We start from the raw sequence: 20,374 nt of genomic DNA on the forward strand, positions 1-20,374 counted from the left end.
CTTCAAATTATTATGACTTTTATTTTCAAGGAACTCTCGAAATTGAGACAAGAAATATATTCATCTCACAACCAACCCTCCAGTAGCGGAAGGACTACCATCACCACTAAAAAGTAATGTATTTTTAAATGAAATTGGAAATGACATAGTTATATATATGTTATTAAGTGTTTAATGTATATGTACGTAAGTATAGCCCTAGGGTGAATTTGATGTTTTCTGTTGGCCAATTATCTTGGTGAAGAATCATTATTTGCAAAAAGACCTTGCTATTATGGTCAATAAAATCCCAAATTGCACCATTTCTATATTTATGATATATTAAATACTGTGAGAGTGAAAAATAATTGGTTATTTAACCAACCATATTAGTTAGAACTCTTCCATTGCACATGGTGGAGACCCAATTTAAACTTGGAACTAGTAAATTCACTTCATTGGGATTGCTTTATGTCTGAATGGATTTGTATGCTCAAAATACTCATGTATCTTCACAACTCTGTCTTTCTCTGTGTCTTGCCTCTGCTCTTTCCTGTACAGACTTCATTCTCAGTCCAAATCTCCTCTCATGGAAATAACATAGCTTACATTACAGCCACTTATTAAAAAAAAGTAGAAAGTAACAATGAATAGTCTCAGCAAAAGCCTATTTTGGATAGCTCATATAAATGGAATAATACAATATGTAGTCTTTTGTGACAGAATTCTTTCATTTTCCATTTTTTCAAGATGCATCTATGCTTTACTATGGGTCAGTGGCTAAATAATGTCCCATTTATGGGTATGAAACATTTTAATTATTCATCAGTTGATGGGCATTTGGGTTATTTTCAACTTTTAGCTGTTTATAATTGTACTGCTATGAACATCTATCCACAAGTTTGTGTGGAATATATATTCAGGTTTTTTTTAGTATATACCTAGGAGTAGAATTGCTGCATCACGTGGTAACTCTATGTTTAAGTTTTTAAGAAATTACCATACTGTTTTCTAAAAAAGCTGTATCATTTTACATTCTCACCAGCAGTGAATGAAGGTTTCAATATCTTGCCATCTTTGTCACCATTGTTTTTTATCCATCTCTTAGATAATAGTCATCCCAGGTGGTGGGAAGTGGTATCCACTTATAGTTTTGATTTGGATTTCCCAAATATTGTTTAACTCTTTTCATGTGGTTATGAGCCATTTGTATATCTTCTTTGGGTAAATGTCTATTCAAATTATGTCTCCAATTTTTACATATATATATATATATCATAGACAGAAAACAGAGAGAGACACACACACACATAGAGACAGAGAGCTCCCATCCATTGGTTCACTGCCCAGATACCCACTATGGCTGGAGCTTGGCTAAGTCAAAACTTGGAGCCTGGAGCCAGGAAATCAATCCAGGTCTCCTACATGAGTGGTAGGAATCTATCCCTGATGTCTCTCAGGTTCTGCATGAGCAGGAAGCTGGAATCAGGAGCTGGAGCCACAGCTCAAACCCAGGCACTTGGAAGAGAGATGCTATCATCTTAACCAATATCTTAACCACTAAGCTAAACACCTGCACTCTTTCTCTAATTTTAATTGGATTGTCTTTTTGTATTGAATTGCAAGAGTATTTGTATATTTGTATATTCTAGATCCAAGTCTCTCTCTCCCTCTTTTTTTTTTTTTTTTTTTTTTTTTTTGACAGGCAGAGTTAGACAGTGAGAGAGAGAGACAGAGAGAAAGGTCTTCCTTCCATTGGTTCACCCCCCAAATGGCCGCCATGGCCGGCACACTGCACCAATCTGAAGCCAGGAGCCAGGTGCTTCCTCCTGGTCTCCCATGCGGGTGCAGGGCCCAAGCACTTGGGGCATCCTCCGCTGCCTTCCCGGGCCACAGCAGAGAGCTGGACTGGAAGAGGAGCAACCAGGACAGAATCCGGCGCCCCAACCGGGACTAGAACTCGGGGTGCTGGCACCGCAGGCGGAGGATTAGCCTAGTGAGCTGCGGCGCTGGCCTAGAGCCAAGTCTCTTATCAGAAATATGATTTGCAGATATTTTCAGTCTTTCCATGGATTGTCTCTTCACTCCCTTGATAGTGTAATTTTTGGCACGAGGTTTTAATTTTATAATATTCCAATTCATCTATTTTTTTTTTTCTTTTCTTGCTTGTACTTTTGGCCTCATATGTAAGAAACTATTTCCTAAACCAAAATCATGAAGACTTCCTTCCATGTTTACTTCTAAGTTTTAATTACTTTTATCCATTACATTTAGATTTATGATCCATTTTTACTTAGTGTTTTATATTACATGAAGTAGGGCTTCAAGTCCATTCATGTTCCTGGGGCTATCCTGTTGTCCTAGCTCCATTTATGGAACACACTATTCTTTCCCCCACTGAACTTACTTGGAACCCTTATCTATATTCAAATGACTGTTAATGTAGAGGTAAACTTGTAGATTCTCAATTTTATTCCACTGATCTCTTGGTATATCTTTATGACAGTGCAATACTGTCTTGATCACTGTAGTTTTTTAGTAAGTTTTGAATTCTTTTGGCTATTATTGATTTCTTTTCCATATGAACTTTAGAATAAATTTATCAATTTTGGGATTGGCATTGTGGCATAGCTAGTAAAGCCACTGCCTCTGACACCAGCATCCCATATGAGCGCTGGTTTGAGTGCCAGCTGCTCCACTTCCAATCCAGCTCCCTGCTAATGTGCCTGGGAATGCAGCATAGGATGGCTCAAGGCCTTGGGCCCCTGCCCCCATGTGGAAGACCTGGAAGAAGCTTCTGGATCCTGGCTTCAGCCTGGCCCTGCCCTGGATGTTGTAACCATTGGCGAGTGAATCAATAGATGAAAGATTCTCTCCCTCACCACCCCCCCCCATCTCCTTCTCTTTCTCTCTGTGTTTCTGCCTTTCAAGTAAATAATTTTTTAAAAAAGTTTGTCAGTTTCTGTAATAATTCCTGCTTAGATTTTTAGGAAAATTTCACTAGATGTGTTTGGGTAACATTACCACTTAACAATACTAAGTTTTTTGAACCATGAGCATGAGATCCTTTCCATTTAGAGCCCCTTTCATGTCTTAAAAGAATATTTTATGCCTGTCATTGTGTAAGTCTTTCCCTTCTTCTATTAAATTTATTCCTAAGTGTTGTATTTTTGATGTCTTTGTAAGTGAAATTATTTTCATAATTTTAATTTATATCATTCATTGCAAGTGTGTAGAATTATAATTTATTATTTTTATTTACCTTGTATTATTTAACATTGTTGAATTTATTTTCATAATTTTATTTCATTGCAAGTGTGTAGAATTATAATTTATTGGTGTTTTATTTACCTTGTATTCTTTAACACTTTTGAACTTATTTATTAGTTATAAAAATGTTAATTGGATTCCTTAAAAATTTCTATGTACTAGATCAAGTTATTTGCAAACAAGGATAGTTTGATGTCCTCATTCCCAGTCTGGATGCATTTTATCTCTTTTTCTTGCTAAATTGTGCTAAATTTTCTAGTAAAATGTTAATTAGAAGTGCCAAGATGGGTATCCTTGGTCTTGTTCCTGACTTTATGGGGAAACCTTCACTCTTTAACCTTTGAATATGATGCTAACCATGGTCTTTCCTTAGATGCTTTTTATCAAGTTGAAGAAGTTCTCCTCTATTCTTAGTTTGTGGAGGATTTTTCCTTTTTGTAAAACCATTTAAGTGTGTTGGAAATTGTCAAATTCTATTTCTTTGTCTATTTAGATGATCATAAGATTTTTGTCCTTCATTCTATTAACATGGTATATTAAATTAAATTATTTTCAGATGTTACAACAACCTTGAATCCTCAGGATAGAATCCACTTGTTCATGTTATATAATTATTTTATGTATTATCAGATTTGGCTTCGTTTGCTGGCATTGATTTAAGATTTTCTTCCTTCTATAGTCCTAAACAATGTTTTTGATTTAATTTAATTTAATTTAAAGGGAACAAATTTCAAACATATAGTTTTAAGAGCATAATGATACATCCCACCCTACCCTCCTTCCCTCACTCTCTCTCTCCCTCCTCCTCTCTTCCTTAATTCTTTTTTGATTTTCACAATGACACACTTTCAATTTACTCTATAATCACAAGCTTAACTCTCCCTAACAACAAGGTTGATATGCAATTTTCTCTTTTTTTCTATTTCTTTTACTTATTTGAAAGGCAAACTTACAGAGAGAAAAAGGGAGAGACAACGAGAGAGATCTTCCATCTGCTAGTTCACTCTCCATATGGCCGCAATGGCCAGGGCTGGGCCAGGCCAAAGCCAAGAGCCAGGAGTTTCATCAGGGTCTCCCACATGGATACAAGGGCTCAAGCACTTGGGGTATCCTCTGCTGCTTTTCCAGGCATATTAGCAGGGAGCTGGATCAGAAGTGGAGCAGCCAGGACTCAAACTGGTGTCCATATGGAATGCTGGCATTGCAGGCAACAGCTTTACTCACTATGCCACAATGCCAGCCCCTGTAATTTTCTTATGATGTATTTTTCTGCTTGGAAATGAGGGTAAAACTGTCTTCATAAGATATGCTGCATAGTATTCCTGATTTTATATTCACCTCTGTTTTAATTCTTATTTTTATGGAGTATCTCTTCTTATCCTTTCATTTTCAACCTGAGAGTGTCTTTGAATTTAAAGTGTGACCCTTCAAGACAGCATATAGTTGAATTATGTTTTTTAAACATTATCCTGATCTCTACTTTTTTTAAGAAGTTACTTTCATTTTATTTATTTATTTATTTTTATTTTTTTTCAAAGATTTATTTATTTGAAGGACAGAGTTACAGAGGCAGAAGCAGTGGCAGAGGAAGAGGCAGAGGCAGAGAGAGCAGGAGAGGTTTTCCATCCGTTAGTTCACTCCCCATGTGGCCACAACAGCCCAAGCTGGGCCCATCCAAAGCCAGGAGCCAGGAGTTTCTTCCAGGTCTCCAATGCAGGTGAAGGGGCCCAGGGACCTGGGCCATCTTCGAGCACTTTCCCAGGCCACAGCAGAGAACTAGATTGGAAGTAGAGCAGCTGGGACTCGAACTGGCACCCATATGGGATGCCAGCACTACAGGCGGCAGCTTTGCCCGCTATGCCACAATGTCAGGCCCTGATCTCTACTTTTAGTTGGAGTTTTAAATCCATTTACATGTAATATTATTTATAAATTATAATTTATATTTGTAATTTTATTATTTATTTTCCAAATGTCCTTTTTTTCCTCCTTAAATTTTAGCTTGAGGAATTCCTTAGGAATGCCTTGTGGGACGGATTTACTGGTAACAAATTCTCTGACTGGCTATATGGAAATCATTGCTTTTTCTTCATTTTTGAACAATGCTGTCACTGAATAAAAAAATCTTAGTTGACAGATCCGTTTTTTTTTCTTTCAGCAATTGGATATGCTATCCAATGGCATTATAACATTTATGATTTCTAATTATAAATCAATTTGTAATCTTATCGGGGTCCCTCTTATAGTATATATATTTTTTCTTACTGCCTTTAAGATTCTCTTTTTCCTTGGCCCTTGGCAATTTGATTAATATATGTCAAAGTGTGATCTTTCTGATTTGTTTTTCCTATTTGACATTTGTTTAGCTTCTTGAAAGTGTAGACATTTTTCATCAAATTGGTTGTAGATGCGTGGATTGATTTATGGAGTTTCTATTCTGTTCCATTGATCTATATGTCTAACTTTTTGTGCCAGTACCAGGCTGTTTTGATTATAACTATCCCATAGTATGTCTTCAAATCTGGTATTGTGTTGCCTCCAGCTTTGTTTTTGTTGTATAAGATTGCTTTAGCTATTCAGGGTCTCTTGGTTTCCATATGAATTTCAGCATCATTTTTTCTAGATCTGAAAAGAATGTTGTTGGTATTTCATTGGAATCACATTGAATCTGTAAACTGTTTTTGGTAGTATGGATGTTTTGATGATATTGATTCTTCCAATCCATGAACATGGAAGATTTTTACATATTTTGTGTGTCTTCTATTTATTTCTTTAATGTTTTATAATTTTCATTGTAGAAATCTTTGACATCCTTGGTTAAATTTATTCCAAAGTATTTAATTGAAGACGTTTCCAGACATCATTTCCTCACAAATTTTTTCTGCCACTTTTATTCTCTCCTTGTGGAGATTCTGTTAGGTAAAGATAAATGTTCTGTACTTATGGTTAGCTGAAATTTTGTTTATTTTTCTTCATCTCTTTTTCTTTCAGTTCCTCAGACCAGATAAACTCAATTATCTCTAAGTCTGCTGGTTCTTTCTTCTGCCTACTCAAATGTTCTATTAAGACCCTTAGATAACTTTTAACCCAGTTACAGTATTTTTCCTGAAAATGTATTTGTTTATGAAAGAGAGAGAGTTCCAATGGCCTGGGTCATTCCCCAAATGCCTGCAATAGCTGGGGCAGGGCTGGGCTGAAGCCAGGAGATAAGAAATCAGTTCAGGTATTTCACATAGGTAAGGAAGTACTCAACCACTTGAATCATCAACTGATGTCTCCTAGGTTATAGATCAACAGGAAGTTTAATTGGAGAGCAGAGCCAGGAGTTGAACCCAAGCCCCTGATAAGGCATGTGGGCACTCTAACTGCTGGTTTAATTGCTAGGCCAAATGCTTGCCCCTCAGATCCAGGATTTCTGTGGTTCTTTAAAAAATAAATTTTCTTTCTTTATTGATATTCTTTATTTGAAAACGCATAACTCACATTTTCCTTTAGCTCCTTAAACATGATTTTATTCAGTTCTCTGAATATATTTAAAACAGCCAAGTTAAAGGCTGTGTAAGTATATACCACCTATGCTTCTCAATGGACAGTTTCAATTGATTTCCCTTTCCCCATTACAGGCAATAGGTTCTTGTTTATTTGCATGACTCATAGTATTTTATAGAAAACTGGACACAATAAAATGTGAGAAATTCAATTCTCCTCTGACCAGTTTTTCATTGTTATTATTGCTTGTTGTTGACATTTGTTCACTTAGTGATTTTTATGATTAAATTCCATATAATCTGTATTCTTTCCATGTGTGGCCACAGAAGTCTCTGCTTCCTTAATGATTAGCTAACAATTGGACAGAGGTTTTCTTAAGTTCCTGGAGCCAATCAATAAATTTCCCAGTTTTCACTGAGAGGCTCTGTGTGTTTGGGTATGTCCAATGTTCTGGTAAGCAGTTTATAGCTCAACCTTAGCCTTCAATTCCTGCTCATATAAAATTTCAAGGTCAGCTAGTGATAAAGGTTGTTTTCTCAGGTCTTTTGTTAGTATATGTGCAGCTCTGGACATTTGCAGAACCCTACACATGCTCCCAGCCTTATAGATCCTAAGGAATGTATATGTTTTTCCTTTATCTCTTTTTAGTAAACCTTTTGCTTGCCTTAACTGTTAAAGCCACCCCCAGGCATCTGTAATGTTAAACAATTTCGATGGTTTTTGACAAATTCTTCTAGGGAAATGGCTTTTCAAATTAATTAAGCTATATTTCACATTTTTAAAAAGACAACCTTGCAAGTGAGATTGTCCACAGAACCAACAGACAAGTCACATAATCACACTTCCAGTAATGGTAATGTGGCTTTGATGAAATTCGGACACATTTTATATTCCAGTGGTTTTTTACCAAGATTGCTGGCTATTGTTTTTACATTTTAGTGCCTAGTTGGAAAATTAGGTATGAAAGTAGAAAGTTTCAAACACACGAAGCTTACCATTTTAACAAAAAATAAGCTATTTTTCCTTAACAAAAATCTTTGCTATAAAACTTAGTTTCCAGAATCCTGAAAAAATTGATATTGACTTTTTTTTGAGAGTTTTCTTGTTTGTGGTAGAGAGAAGTTTTAGAGGTTGTTCCTTTGCCATTTTTGCTGATATAATCTTCCTTTACTTCTTTAAATGTGGCCTCTTTCAGTATTCGAAAATGTTTATTTTAACTTACTTGAAGTCAATGTCTTCTAAGTCCACTGTCTAGCTGCTTTAAGAGTACATTTTATTGCTCACTTGCCTCCGCTTTATATGTCACAATTTATTCCTTCTTAGCATGTCTTATAATGTCTTGTTGAAAGCTGGATATTGTAAATAATACACTGTAGCAGCTCTGAATACTGATCTCTGTCCCCTTACCCCTAACCACTAGCTAAGGATTGGTTGCTTGTTTGTTTAGTGGTTTGGCTAAATGCGTTCTTCAAAATCTGTTGTCTCCAATGTATGTCATTTCTGAAAAGGACACTGAAAAGTGTCCCTTTTCAGATTTTTTTCTTCTAATCTAACTACCTAAAGATGGAAGGGTAATCTTTGGGTCAGTAGAAGCCACCTATTTGTAATAGTTTGTATTTATGTCACCTTAGGTCATTAGATTTTTACCATTTTGGATATGTGTATGGCCTGGAACTGCTATCATAGTTGATGGAATTTACATTTTTTGATACCACATTCAGCCAGAGACCAGCAGATTCAAAGCCCCTTTTCTATACATGAAATACTGCAGCCTTTTGTTTTTTGAAGATTTATTTATCTATTTGAAAGAGTTACACAGAGAGTGAAGGAGAGGCAGAGAGAGAGGTCTTCCATCCACTGGTTCACTTCCCAGATGGCTGCCAACAGCCAGAGCTGAGCCGATCCGAAGCCAGGAGCCAGGAGCTTTTTCCAGGTCTCCCACATGGGTGCAGGGTCCCAAGGACTTAGGCCATCTTCTTCTGCTTTCCCAGGCCACAGCAGAGAGCTGTATTGGAAGTGGAGCAGCCAGGACTCGAACTGGTGCCCATATGGGATGCTGGCACTATCGGTGGTAGCTTTACCCACTACGCCACAGCGCTGGCCCCCAAGATTGCAGCCTTGAGCATACACAGATTGTCCAGATTGCCAAGTATATCTCAAATTTTATTTTTTATCCTGGTTTCATAGGAATCACCCCAGGTCAGAATAGCTTATAGTCCAATAATTACTCAGAAATTATACTTAAGCTCTTTGTGCTGGTGAGTCTCTGCCCCATGTTGATAGTTTGTGCAGCTTGCAAAGTTCTTTCACATTTTCCCCACATCCTGCTCTGATTGCTTCTCAATGGGCATGACCTAGTATGTGTGCACAACCTTCCTGGCCGCAGACACGACTTTTATTCTGGGAATGTTCTTCTTAGCCTTCTCTCCCTATTCCTCTCTATGAAACTTCTGGCTGCTCTGCAATTTTCTTTGTGTTCTAGAACTCCAAGACTCTTCTTAATTAATCTCCACCAGGAACAAGCTTTTCTTTTTATCAACAACATTTTTAGGTGTGAGTTTCTCCATTATCTGTTTCAAATGAAGTCAGATTCATCAAACAGAGCTCTGTGTCCTTATCCGCTTGCCTTTTACCCTGGAAAGAATCCTATGCCACTAGACCAGAACTGAGACAGTAACCTGACTTTTCTAGAGTGATAGGTCAGTTCTAGCAATAGGCATTGGGGCACATGGCAACCTTTGGTCTTCTTAGTTGTCACTATGATTTTGGAACCTCTGGCCAAGGAGCATACAGGAGTGAGGGTGCTAAAGGACCCAATATTCTCAGCCTGCCATGTCCACGATAGTTTCCATCCTATAGATGTGCATGAGGTAGAAGAATAGAACACAGATTTCCTAGCCACTCTTTGCAACATGGGCATGGGATGAGAAAGACATGATAAACACAGGTAATATTCCTTTCTTGGATTGAAAATATAGACACTGACTGGAAACTGAGGAAAGAAAAAGGCCCTATCTTCTTAGCTGAACCTGCAGAGTAGAGCTTGTATAACATGGAGCTGGGGAGGGGCCAAAATTATGGTGCAGCAAAGTTAACTCGCTAGTTGTGATGATGGCACCTTATGTTGTAATGCTAGTTCTGGTCCCAGTTTCTCTACTTCTGATCTAGCTTCCTACTGTGTCTGGAAAGACAGTGGAAGCTGGCCCCCGCCACTCATGCGGGAAACCATGGTAGAGTTCCCGGCTCCTGGCTTCAACCTGGCCCAGACTTGGTTGTTGCAGCCATCTGGAGAATGAACCAGAGCATGGAAGATCTGTTTCTCTTGTTCTCTCCATCACTCTGCCATTCAAGCAAATTCAAGACAAACATGGAGCTGGGGAAAGGGATTAATAGAAAAGGTAGCTCAAAAATCATAGACTCTCAGGGCTGGCACCATGGCTCACTTGGTTAATCCTCCGCCTGTGGCGCCGGCATCCCATATGGGTGCTGGGTTCTAGACCCGGTTGCTCCTCTTCCAGTCCAGCTCTCTGCTGTGGCCCGGGAGGGCAGTAAAGGATGGGCCCCTGCACTCACATGGGAGACCAGGAGGAAGCACCTGGCTCCTGGCTTCAGGTCGGCATAGTTCTGGCCGTAGCGGCCATTTGCAGGGTGAACCTACAGAAGGAAGACCTTTCTCCCTGTCTCTCTCACTGTCTAACTCTATCTCAAATAAATAAAAAAATCATAGATTCTCAATGTTATTAATAAAATTTAGTAGATTTTCTTCGATGTTATTCTATTTTCTGTTTGCTGTCTTTCCTTTGGGATGAGTTCTAGAGACTTTAAATGATTGATTTTTTTAAATAGTGCATTTCATGAGTTAAATCTTTTTTTATTGTAGAGGGGATCTTTTAAACCCTCTACTACCCCATTCTGGAAGTCCCATACCTTATCATAAGGGTTTTTAAATTGTGTTTTAAATTTTAATAATTTAAACATTATTTTATAATAATTTAATATTTTATTAATAATCTAATAATTTTATTTATATAGAGGGAAATTTTATGCATTTCATAAAAACAGTTTTAAGAGCATAATACTTCCCACATACCCTCCCTCCCTCCCTCTCACCCTTCCTCTTCTTTCCTTTCTTATTTGTTTTTAACTTTTACAATGACATACTTTCAAGTTACTTTATTAACGCTCCACTTTATAATAAATTCAACAAGTAGAAAGTACAGAAACCACTGTTCCTCAGGAGTATAGACATGGGCTATATACAATAACCAAATTTCAATGTTTTTATGGTTCAGTCTGTTACAAAGGGTGAATCATATTGATTTTGAATATTAAACCAACTTTTCATTACTGGATTAAACTTTAGTAGATTGTAATGTAGTATACATTTATATATTTTTGGATTCAATTTACTAAAATTTTGTTACTATTTGATGGCTATATTAATTAAGGATATTGGTCTATATATTTCTTTTTTAAAATGCAACTGACTGTCATCACAAATGATGACTTCATAGAACGAGTTGAGATATGAGATATTTTCTGGAACAGTTTAGGTGATTGTCTTTATGCGTAGATTTGAATTTGTTTTCTATTTGTCCCACATTTTCTTTTTTCCTTTCTTAGTTTATTTTTCCATGTTTGCACTTTGCTTATTAGTTATACTCCTTTTTAAACAAAAGATTTATTTATTTATTTGAAAGTCAGAGTTACACAGAGAAAGGAGAAGCAGAGAGAGGTCTTCCATCCACTGGTTCACTCCCCAGTTGGCCGCAATGGCTGGAGCTGCGCGAATCCGAAGCCAGGAACCAGGAGCTACCTCTGGGTCTCCTACACAGCTGCAGGGGCCCAAGAACTTGGGCCATCTTCTATTGTTTTCCCAAGCCATAGCAGAGAGCTGGATAGGAAAAGGAGCAGCCGGGACTAGAACCCGCGCCCATATGGGATGCCAGTGCTTCAGGCCAGGGCGCTAACCTGTTGCACCACAGCGCCGACCCCGTTATACTTCTTTATTATTGTCATAGAGCTTGTAGTACTATTCTTTAACTTATCACAGTCCAGCTTCAGATAATGTAGCATAATGACTTTATGATCATAAACATCCATTTCCCTTTCATGATCTTTTTACTATTTTTATCATATATATTTACTTTTATATATACTGTGAACACTTTTTATTCTTGTGTTCAACAATATTCTTTTGAAGAAACATTAACAATTAATGGAAACAATGTCTTAAATTTACCTACATACTTATCTTTTCTGGTATTATTGCTACTTTTGCTCAGAACCAAATTTGTATCTGGTATAATTTTCCCTCTTCTTTTAACATTTCTTTTCGTACTGATCTTATGGGGAAGACTTCTCTTTGATTTTTAAACCTGAAAACAGTCTTTATCTTGCCTTTACTGCTCAGAGCTACAGTACTCCTCTCCAACAGGGGGATAAATCCCAAGACCTCCAGTGGATGCCTAAAACTTCCCAGAGTATATTTTCCTTTTTCTTCTTACTGTAGGACTTGGAAACCACTGCATAGATTTTTTTCTTCCCTGATTAGGTTGAAAGCTTTTACCTTTTCATTTAAAGGAAACAGGCTCTTTACATCTTATCTTTGGCATATCTGAATTTTCATCACCACTACTAGTCTTGCACTTTTGGATCATTATTAAAGAAAGTAAGTTACTTGAACACAAGTCAACCTGATAACTGAGACTGCTACTACTAGTGGCTAACAGGCAGGTAGTATACTCAGCATGGATACACTGTACAAAGGAATGATTCATCTCCTGGACAGGATGGAATGGGATGGAGCAAAATTTCATCATTCTCCTCAAAACAGTGCACAGTTTAAAACACATGAACTATCTCTGGGACTGTCCATGTAATATATTCGGACTGTGGCTGACCATTGACAACTGAAACTGTGTTTAAGGGAAGAATGCTGTGTTTTGGGGCGTATAGGATAGAAAGCTGATAGGTTTTAGAGGAACTTTATAGATGTCACTGCAGGAGTGGGTGTTTACCCTAGTGGTGACGACGTCAGTTAGGATGCATGCATCAACATCAGAATGCCTGGGTTCAACACCCAGCTCCAGCTCTGGACTCCAGCTTCCTGCTAATGTACACACTTCGGAGACAATGATGATAACTCAAGTAGCTGGGTTCCTACCACCCATGTGGGTAACCTTGACTGAGTTCCCAATTCCTGGCTCGCAAGCTTTGGTTCATTGTCAGCTGCAGGCATTTGGGGAAACAAGCTGGCAGATGGGAGCTCTCTATTCTCTCTCTCTCTCCCTCCCTCCCTCCTTCCCTCCCTCTCTGCCTCTAAATAAAAAATAAAGTATATGTTTTTAAAGATGTCACACCACTGTCTTCTGACTTTGTTTCTGACAGAAGTTTGCTATTAATCTTATCATTTTTCTTCTTTGATTCCCGTTCTTTTTTCTCTGGCTGTTTATCTTTTGTGGGGAGAGTGGGCAGGAGAGAGAGAGGAGGAGAGGGGAGGGGAGGGGAGGGGGAAGGGGGGAGGAAGAGATGGGAGGGGAGAGGAGGAGGGGTGAGGCAAGGAGAGAGGGGAGAAAAAAGGGGAGGGGAGGAAGGAGGGAAGAAGTGATGAGGGAAGAGAAGGGGAGAGCAGAGGGGTATTGAACCCAGGCACTCCAATATGGGACATGAGCATCTTAACTAGAATCTTAACCACTAGGCTAAATGCTCTGGCTCTTTTTCATTCTCTAACATTGATTTTCAGCAACTTGATAACAGTGTGACTCTGTGTGATTTTCCCCATATGTCCTCTTCCTTAGGTTGCATTAGCTTCTTTGGTTTGTATGCTTATAGTTTTTCATCAAATTTGGAAATAATTTGATCACTACTCAATTATTTTTTGTCTTCTGCCAATCCTGCAGGACTTTAATATATAAATATATTGGCACCTGATATTTTCCACAGATAACTCATTCTGTGTACATTTTTCTTTATTTTGGGCAATTTTTTTAAAATACTACTTTTTTTCTTCTGTAGTGCCTTAACTAATGTTAATCGCATCCACTGTAATTTTCATCTTCATAAGTTCAATATTCCAGTGGGGATCTTTTTTTTAAAGACTTATTTATACAAAACTCAATTTCAGAGAGGGAAGGAGAGACAAAGAGAGAGGTCTTCCATTCGCTGGTTTTCTCCACAGATAGTCACAACAGCCAGGGCTGGGTGAGGCCAAAGTCAGGCCAGTGAAAGCCATGAGCTAGGAAAAGCATCCTGGTCTCCCACATAGGTGGTAGGGATGCAATCACTTTGGCCATCTTCCACTGCCTTTCCTAGCAAGGAGCTAGATCAGAAGTGGAGCAACCAAGACATGAACCAGTGCCAGTATGGGATGCCAGCATCACAGGCAGTGGCTTTACCTGCTGTGCCACAATGCCAGTGTTGGGATCTTTCTTATATCCCTATTTCTCTTCTCCCTGTGCTTCTGTTTGCTTCTAACTCTTTGAGTACAGACCATATATTTTATGTTTATCTAGTATATCTGTCATGTCTTTATTTATTATCACTAATTTATTCTTCTAGTAATTGTTACTCATATGTTTCTGCTTCATTGAATGACTACTGATTTCTTATGGGATGTCATATTGTGATTTTACATTATTTAATACTGTACTGGGGACATTACTTAAAATGGAAGTTTGATCTGAGATGAATTTAACTTACTTGGATTCATTTTAATAAATTCAAGACTTGTCTTAAACCTGCCATCCAAGACTAATTTCATCCCACCGCTGATGTAGTATACTCTTCTCTGTCTTCTTTTCTGATGCCCCTTATATCAGGAGGTCTTAAGATTCTGGTTAGTTCAACACAAAATATTAACATCCCTGTATGACACCAAGAGATTGCTGGTCTGCTTCTTTCTAGCGGTTCTTTCCCTGAACTTGGTAGCTTGTTCACATGCATACACTGATTAGTGCTCACCCAGAGACTCATGAGGAAACTTCTACATGTCTCATCACTTCTCTCCATCTGCATAGTTCTCTGATATCTGATACTGGGACCCACAAATTCCGATTGCCTTGGTCTATTTTTACTCTAAACTCTCAACTAGGTAAGATTGCTGGGATTTGTTTGGTTTCCTTTTTCCTAACCTGTGACCAACTAAATCTCTCTACGCAGTGACTAAGACACTTGTGAGGCTCTTATAATTTGCTTCCCTTCTCTGGGAATACTGTTCCTTGCTGCCAGTGTTCATTGGTAGTGAATCTTTGTTCATTCATAAGTGATTTTCTTTTTAGAAACAATTAAAAATCATTGAGTCAAGAGAGCTTAATGAAGGGAATCAAATAAGGAGTGACTAAAACTGAATGAGAGTTATTTTCTCACACAGCCTATAATTAACTCTTTTCTTGTGTATAGATACAGAACACAATATCCAATCCTGGGGCTCCTGTATGATGACTATGAATATATACCACCAGGTAGTGACACACAGACTATTGTGATTGAGAAAACAGAAGACAAATGGACTTGTGTAAGTTTACTTGGGCATTTCTAGCCCCATTTTGACCATGTCTTTATTGTCTTTAAAACTTGAGTTAAAATATCAAAGTTGATTCCTTTTTTCTCTTCTAACTTTCCATATTTCTATTACTGATATGTATTTGGAATTAAAAAACTGTGAATAGTCATGGATAGGATCATATAATTGATTAAACTATAATAAATTACATGTGATTATTATTTTTTACCCTGAATAGGAAGAAAACTAACATTAACAGCATGATAATATTCTTTTCTTTCATATTTCAGGAGTTGTTGAACTTATTACATTCTTTTTTAAATTTGTTTTTCTAAAGCAAGTAGCAAACACATAGACAATTATGAGGAGGAGTAAAGGATGTTTTAATAGACTGTCTGATACTCTCGAATGTGGTACTGATTCCTATAGATAATTATTTTAGGATTTGGAAAGAAGAGAGGTGTTATGTCTAAGATCCACCAGTGTTAGTTCCCACAGTTTACAGTGAGGTTGCTGAAGAGTCCTTTATAAACCATGCACTCTAATATTTATCTCTCGTAGTATCTTCCAAGATGACTAAGTAGCCCAATTCATTGCTAAGGAGGCTGATGATGAAAACTCTCTTCTTTTTTTTTAACATTTTATTGAAATACAGTATATATGCAAGAAGTGCACATAAGAATACAGATAAATGAGTTTTTTGTTTTTTTGTCATTTGATCACCCAAGAAGAAATGAATACTAGGGAGCTTCAAAAAGTTCGTGGAAAGAAAAAATTAAAACACATTTTTGATGTTCCAAAATACTTAAATTATGCCATTTTTTCAGAACACATGTTTCCATGAACTTTCTGAGGACCCCTCACATTCATGTATTTCAAATTTTTAAATACTGAAATAAATTTATCTTTAAATTCCATTTTCCATGAACTTTTGGAAGTTCTTTCATATTCTCTAGCACAGTAGTTCTATCTGAAGGCAATTTTGCACCATAGGAGATATTTAGCAAAGTTTGGAGATAATTTTGGTTTTCATAAGCAGTGAGGAGTTGTGGGTATCATTGGCATTTAGTGGGTACAGGACAGTCCTCCACAATGAAGAATTGTCCAGCCTAAGGTGTCAATAGTGCTGATGTTGAGAAGTTCCACTAACACAACAGAATGCTCTTGGTTTTTTTGCCCTTAATCATACACTCCTGGTACTACAAGAGATTATAATAGTAATACACTGTTAGTGATCACAAGAATGTGATTGAGAATCCCAGCTGTCAAACAAAAGAGAATCTGACTTAAAACATTGTGAACCTGAGAAACTTTGTTTTGTTATATTAAAATTCTCCACGTCAAGCTTCTTACAAAAAGCACACAAAACTAATACTTGGTTATTAAAGCCAAGAAGTGGTTATCCTTGAAAGGCAGGTGGATATTGATTGCCAGGGAATATAAGGAGGCATTCTGGTACATAATAATGTTATGTTTATTGACCTAGGTGATGGTTATGTTTATGTGCTCGATTTGGAAAAATTTGTTTAGTTGAATACTTGTAGTGTGCACTTTATGCACATGATTCTAACACATCAATAAAAATAATAAAATTCTTAAGTTTACCATGATGAGCAATGGATAAATAACAAATATAAAGAAATTCAAAGATAAGTTTATTTTCATGTAAACAATTTTGAAATCCATGCATAATTTTTATACACACTTTACATGAACTTTTGGAAGACTTCTTATATCAAAGTAGTCTGCAGAACTTTCTGAAGAAATCTTAACATTACACTTCAGCTGTGTAGTTAATAACATTGTCTATTAAGTAACTTTAAAAATATCATTTGGTCACACAAGCTGAAATATTCAAGTAAACAAAAATTCTGGAAGGTTTAGCTCTGAAGTTTTTCTTTAACTACAATCAATCCATAATTCCTGAAGTATTAGAAGCAATCAGTATTTAGTAACCCCCCCCCCAAATAAAGGGACTCTGTAATTTCAGCCTTTAAGTATATTATTTTCTTAGGTCATCAATTAGTTGAGAATCAATTGATAAATTCATCTACATTTTTTGTAGCATTTTGATGCTACAAAAAACAGATAAGAAGCAAGAGACATTCAGCATAGGATTTAAATTTTGAGAGAGAATTTGATGCTGAAAGTTAAGTTTTAGAAACAATTGCTGCTACTAACCATATGTGCCCAGAAGTGGCAACCATGTGAGGATCTATCAAATAAATTATCTACAGAATAGTACTCATTACTGTTTCTCCTTTCAAAATGTGCAGCAGAAAACATGAAAGTAGCTATAGAGACTAGCAGCAAGTTCACAATGTGTTTAAAATCAGAGATGATAGATCTATATTTATTAACCAAGATGTTATGGCGTAAATTTAATCTCTAAATATGACACTAAGGAGGAACAGTACTCAGTCATCTTTACCTCCTTAAAATCATTTGAAACATATTCCTTGACTAATGTCAGATAGATAATTCATTGTTTCATCAAATATACATATAAAATAGAACCACAAAGTATAATGAATTCTTTGCTTTTACATATACTTATTTAAACAATTTTCCATAACTGTATACATACAACTGCAATATTTGAAACTAACTATGAACTAGTTGTGAAATAACATTTTTTTCTTTTTTCTTTTCTAGCCATGAATGATCCATTTTAAAATACTACAACTCAAAGGAGGTTTTTAATGTTTTCATTAGTACTTCAGTTGTTTTTCCATCAGTAAAGGCCAATCAAAAATGTTAACCATGCTACTACCAATGAATCTAATGGAATGAATTAGCTCTACAGATGACAGTTTCTCCATTTATGAGACCTGAATCTCCTCTATAAATTTTCTTTCTTCAATATAACAATATGCAAACTAAAAGGGGGAATCCTCTTATTTAAACTGATTGCAGACACTGCAAAATATAACTTGTTGGTTTTTCAGATAGTATACTTCCTAGATATTGAACTGATTTATTGGGGTATAAATTTCACAAGTTATCCCATTAGAAGATGTTCTCTGATATTAGATATTCAATTCAGGTATAGGATTAAATATAACTTTTAACAAAAGAGGCAAAGATGTTTAACAAACACAACATAAGTAGTGCATGATATATACAGTCTATATTTACCTTTCTCACATTAAGCCTTGTGACTAAAAGAGATTCTTTCTGCCACGCTATTTCCACCTCTTGGAGACATAATTAAATCAAAGGTGATAGTTAATTTTATTTAGCAGGGATGTGGGATAGTATCTTTTTAAATAACACAATCCATTAATTTGTACATTATGCTATTATGATTTTCAGTATATATCATTGCCCAAGCAATCTGTTCTTTCAAAGTCTATCCTCCTAAAATGAGCCCATCCACCTCCTTAAAAACATAAGCACTATATCGTAGTAGTGGGTGGAAGGTAAACTTTTTCATAGTGATATACAAATAGAACAGTGAAATGCTGTATAAAGTCTTGATTAAAAGTAGCAAGAAAAATACTTGATAGCATCATACTTGGGAAAAATATTTTATAGGATAATATTTAATGTACTTAGAAGTTGTTTAATTGGGTTCTAACGACCTTACAAAGTGAACACAGTAATTTTATAAATACAAGAATGTAATTTCCTAATTTCAACCCATTTGGCTAACTTTACAACTCAGCAACATTAAAATGTTGCATTTGTCAAAGTATAGATTAAATCAACAGATATGTTTGTGTTGCATATGAATAAAATTTTGCAGTGAAGTATCTTTACAAATATCTACATTAAATTGTTATGACTTAGAATTATAACATAATAATTACTCATATAGTAGAAACCATTAACATAAGAACAGATGATGCACTGTACTAAATTATAAATAAGAAAATGTTTTTAATATTCTTTAATAAAAATGCTTATATGTCTTAATATGATGCTAAAAGCTTTATATTAATATTTTGGCTAAAATTTCAAGCTCTGTAACATGAATTGATACAGTTCTAATTCTTTCACTATTTTGCTCTATGAAATGTTAATACTCTAAATGAACTACATTGTCTTTACATTTTTTGTCCTTGGTGTAGCAGTAACAGAGCAGTTACTTGTCTGGTAGCTACTCATATATGTAACTGGAAGCAAAGTTAACCATTCTTTACAAATGACTTAGGATAAGTTTTTATTAGTTTGATTTAAAACTGCTACCACTACTGTTTGAAAATAAGAACAGGTGTGATTTTTCCAAAATATAAAAAAAAAATAGAAACAAACAAACAAAAAAAAACCCAAAACCCAGGGTCCATAATGGGAAGCAGTTAAGTCAGAACTTCATTGTCTCACTCCATCCATAAACAGTGAATAGGGATCATAAAAACAGTTAAATGTTGACCACTGAAATATATGGAGAGGAAATAGATATGTATTTCTTTTCCAATTTGTGTTGTTAAACAGGACTAGTTGTGATGCCGTTTCCTCTCACAAGTTTTACATAGCTTATCTATGAAAACTGCAAAGATTTCAGGTGAGAAATGCCTAATTTTTATTCCAGTATGTTTTTGCCATAGATTTATCAAATAAAATGGAAACTGTGCAATGACATGCAATGTAATTTCTTTATGTATCTAAATAAATAATGTGAAGTATCTATATGATCTTTGTGGAAGCATTAGTAGGAAATGTACAAGGAAGGATTTTTTGCTTAGCTATTTTTCTCAAGAAATTCTTATGTGAATGTTTATGTTGGAGCTAACAAACACCATTTTCGTTAAGAAAACAAAACCAAAACAAAAAACTTCCCAATGTGAAGACAGTGTTTAAGCATAGCATAGTGTACGCCCTTCCGTTGATGCAAATTTCTCCTTTAATCGAGAATGTCTGTGCTTACAAACCTAGTTTTTTAAGTTCCACAAGTCACTTGTTTAAAACATGATTCCATGAAGCATTCTTCACATCCTTGTAATGGTACTTCAATTGTATTAGTTTTTCTTAACATGGATAGTACAAAAGAACAAAATAAATCTTTAAAAATTAATTGCATCTCACTACCCAATTTAGATCATCTTAATGAAAAAACATCCTCATACTAGTTCCCATTATTGCAATCTATAAAGATGACATATTTCTTTTGAAAGTAAATAATATGCTGTG

The 20,374-nt window shown here is 36.0% G+C and overlaps 1 protein-coding gene across 2 annotated transcripts in view; it reads left to right on the forward strand.

Moving 5' to 3' along the window:
• POF1B (POF1B actin binding protein) overlaps positions 1–19,823 on the forward strand; it is a 98,837-nt gene extending 79,014 nt beyond the window's left edge. The window contains exons 15-17 of one of the 2 annotated variants that reach the window (XM_002720251.5): positions 31–113; positions 15,139–15,253; positions 17,897–19,823. In XM_002720251.5, coding sequence (XP_002720297.1) covers positions 31–113; positions 15,139–15,253; positions 17,897–17,902 — 204 coding nt within the window. In that variant the 3' untranslated portion in view covers positions 17,903–19,823. Of the gene's footprint in view, positions 1–30; positions 114–15,138; positions 15,293–17,896 lie in introns of those variants that run through there. The other variant, XM_008272992.3, reaches the window with a different exon arrangement.
• Positions 19,824–20,374: the final 551 nt, after the last annotated feature.

This window comes from Oryctolagus cuniculus, chromosome X (genome assembly GCF_964237555.1).
Source record: "Oryctolagus cuniculus chromosome X, mOryCun1.1, whole genome shotgun sequence".
NCBI lineage: Eukaryota > Metazoa > Chordata > Mammalia > Lagomorpha > Leporidae > Oryctolagus > Oryctolagus cuniculus.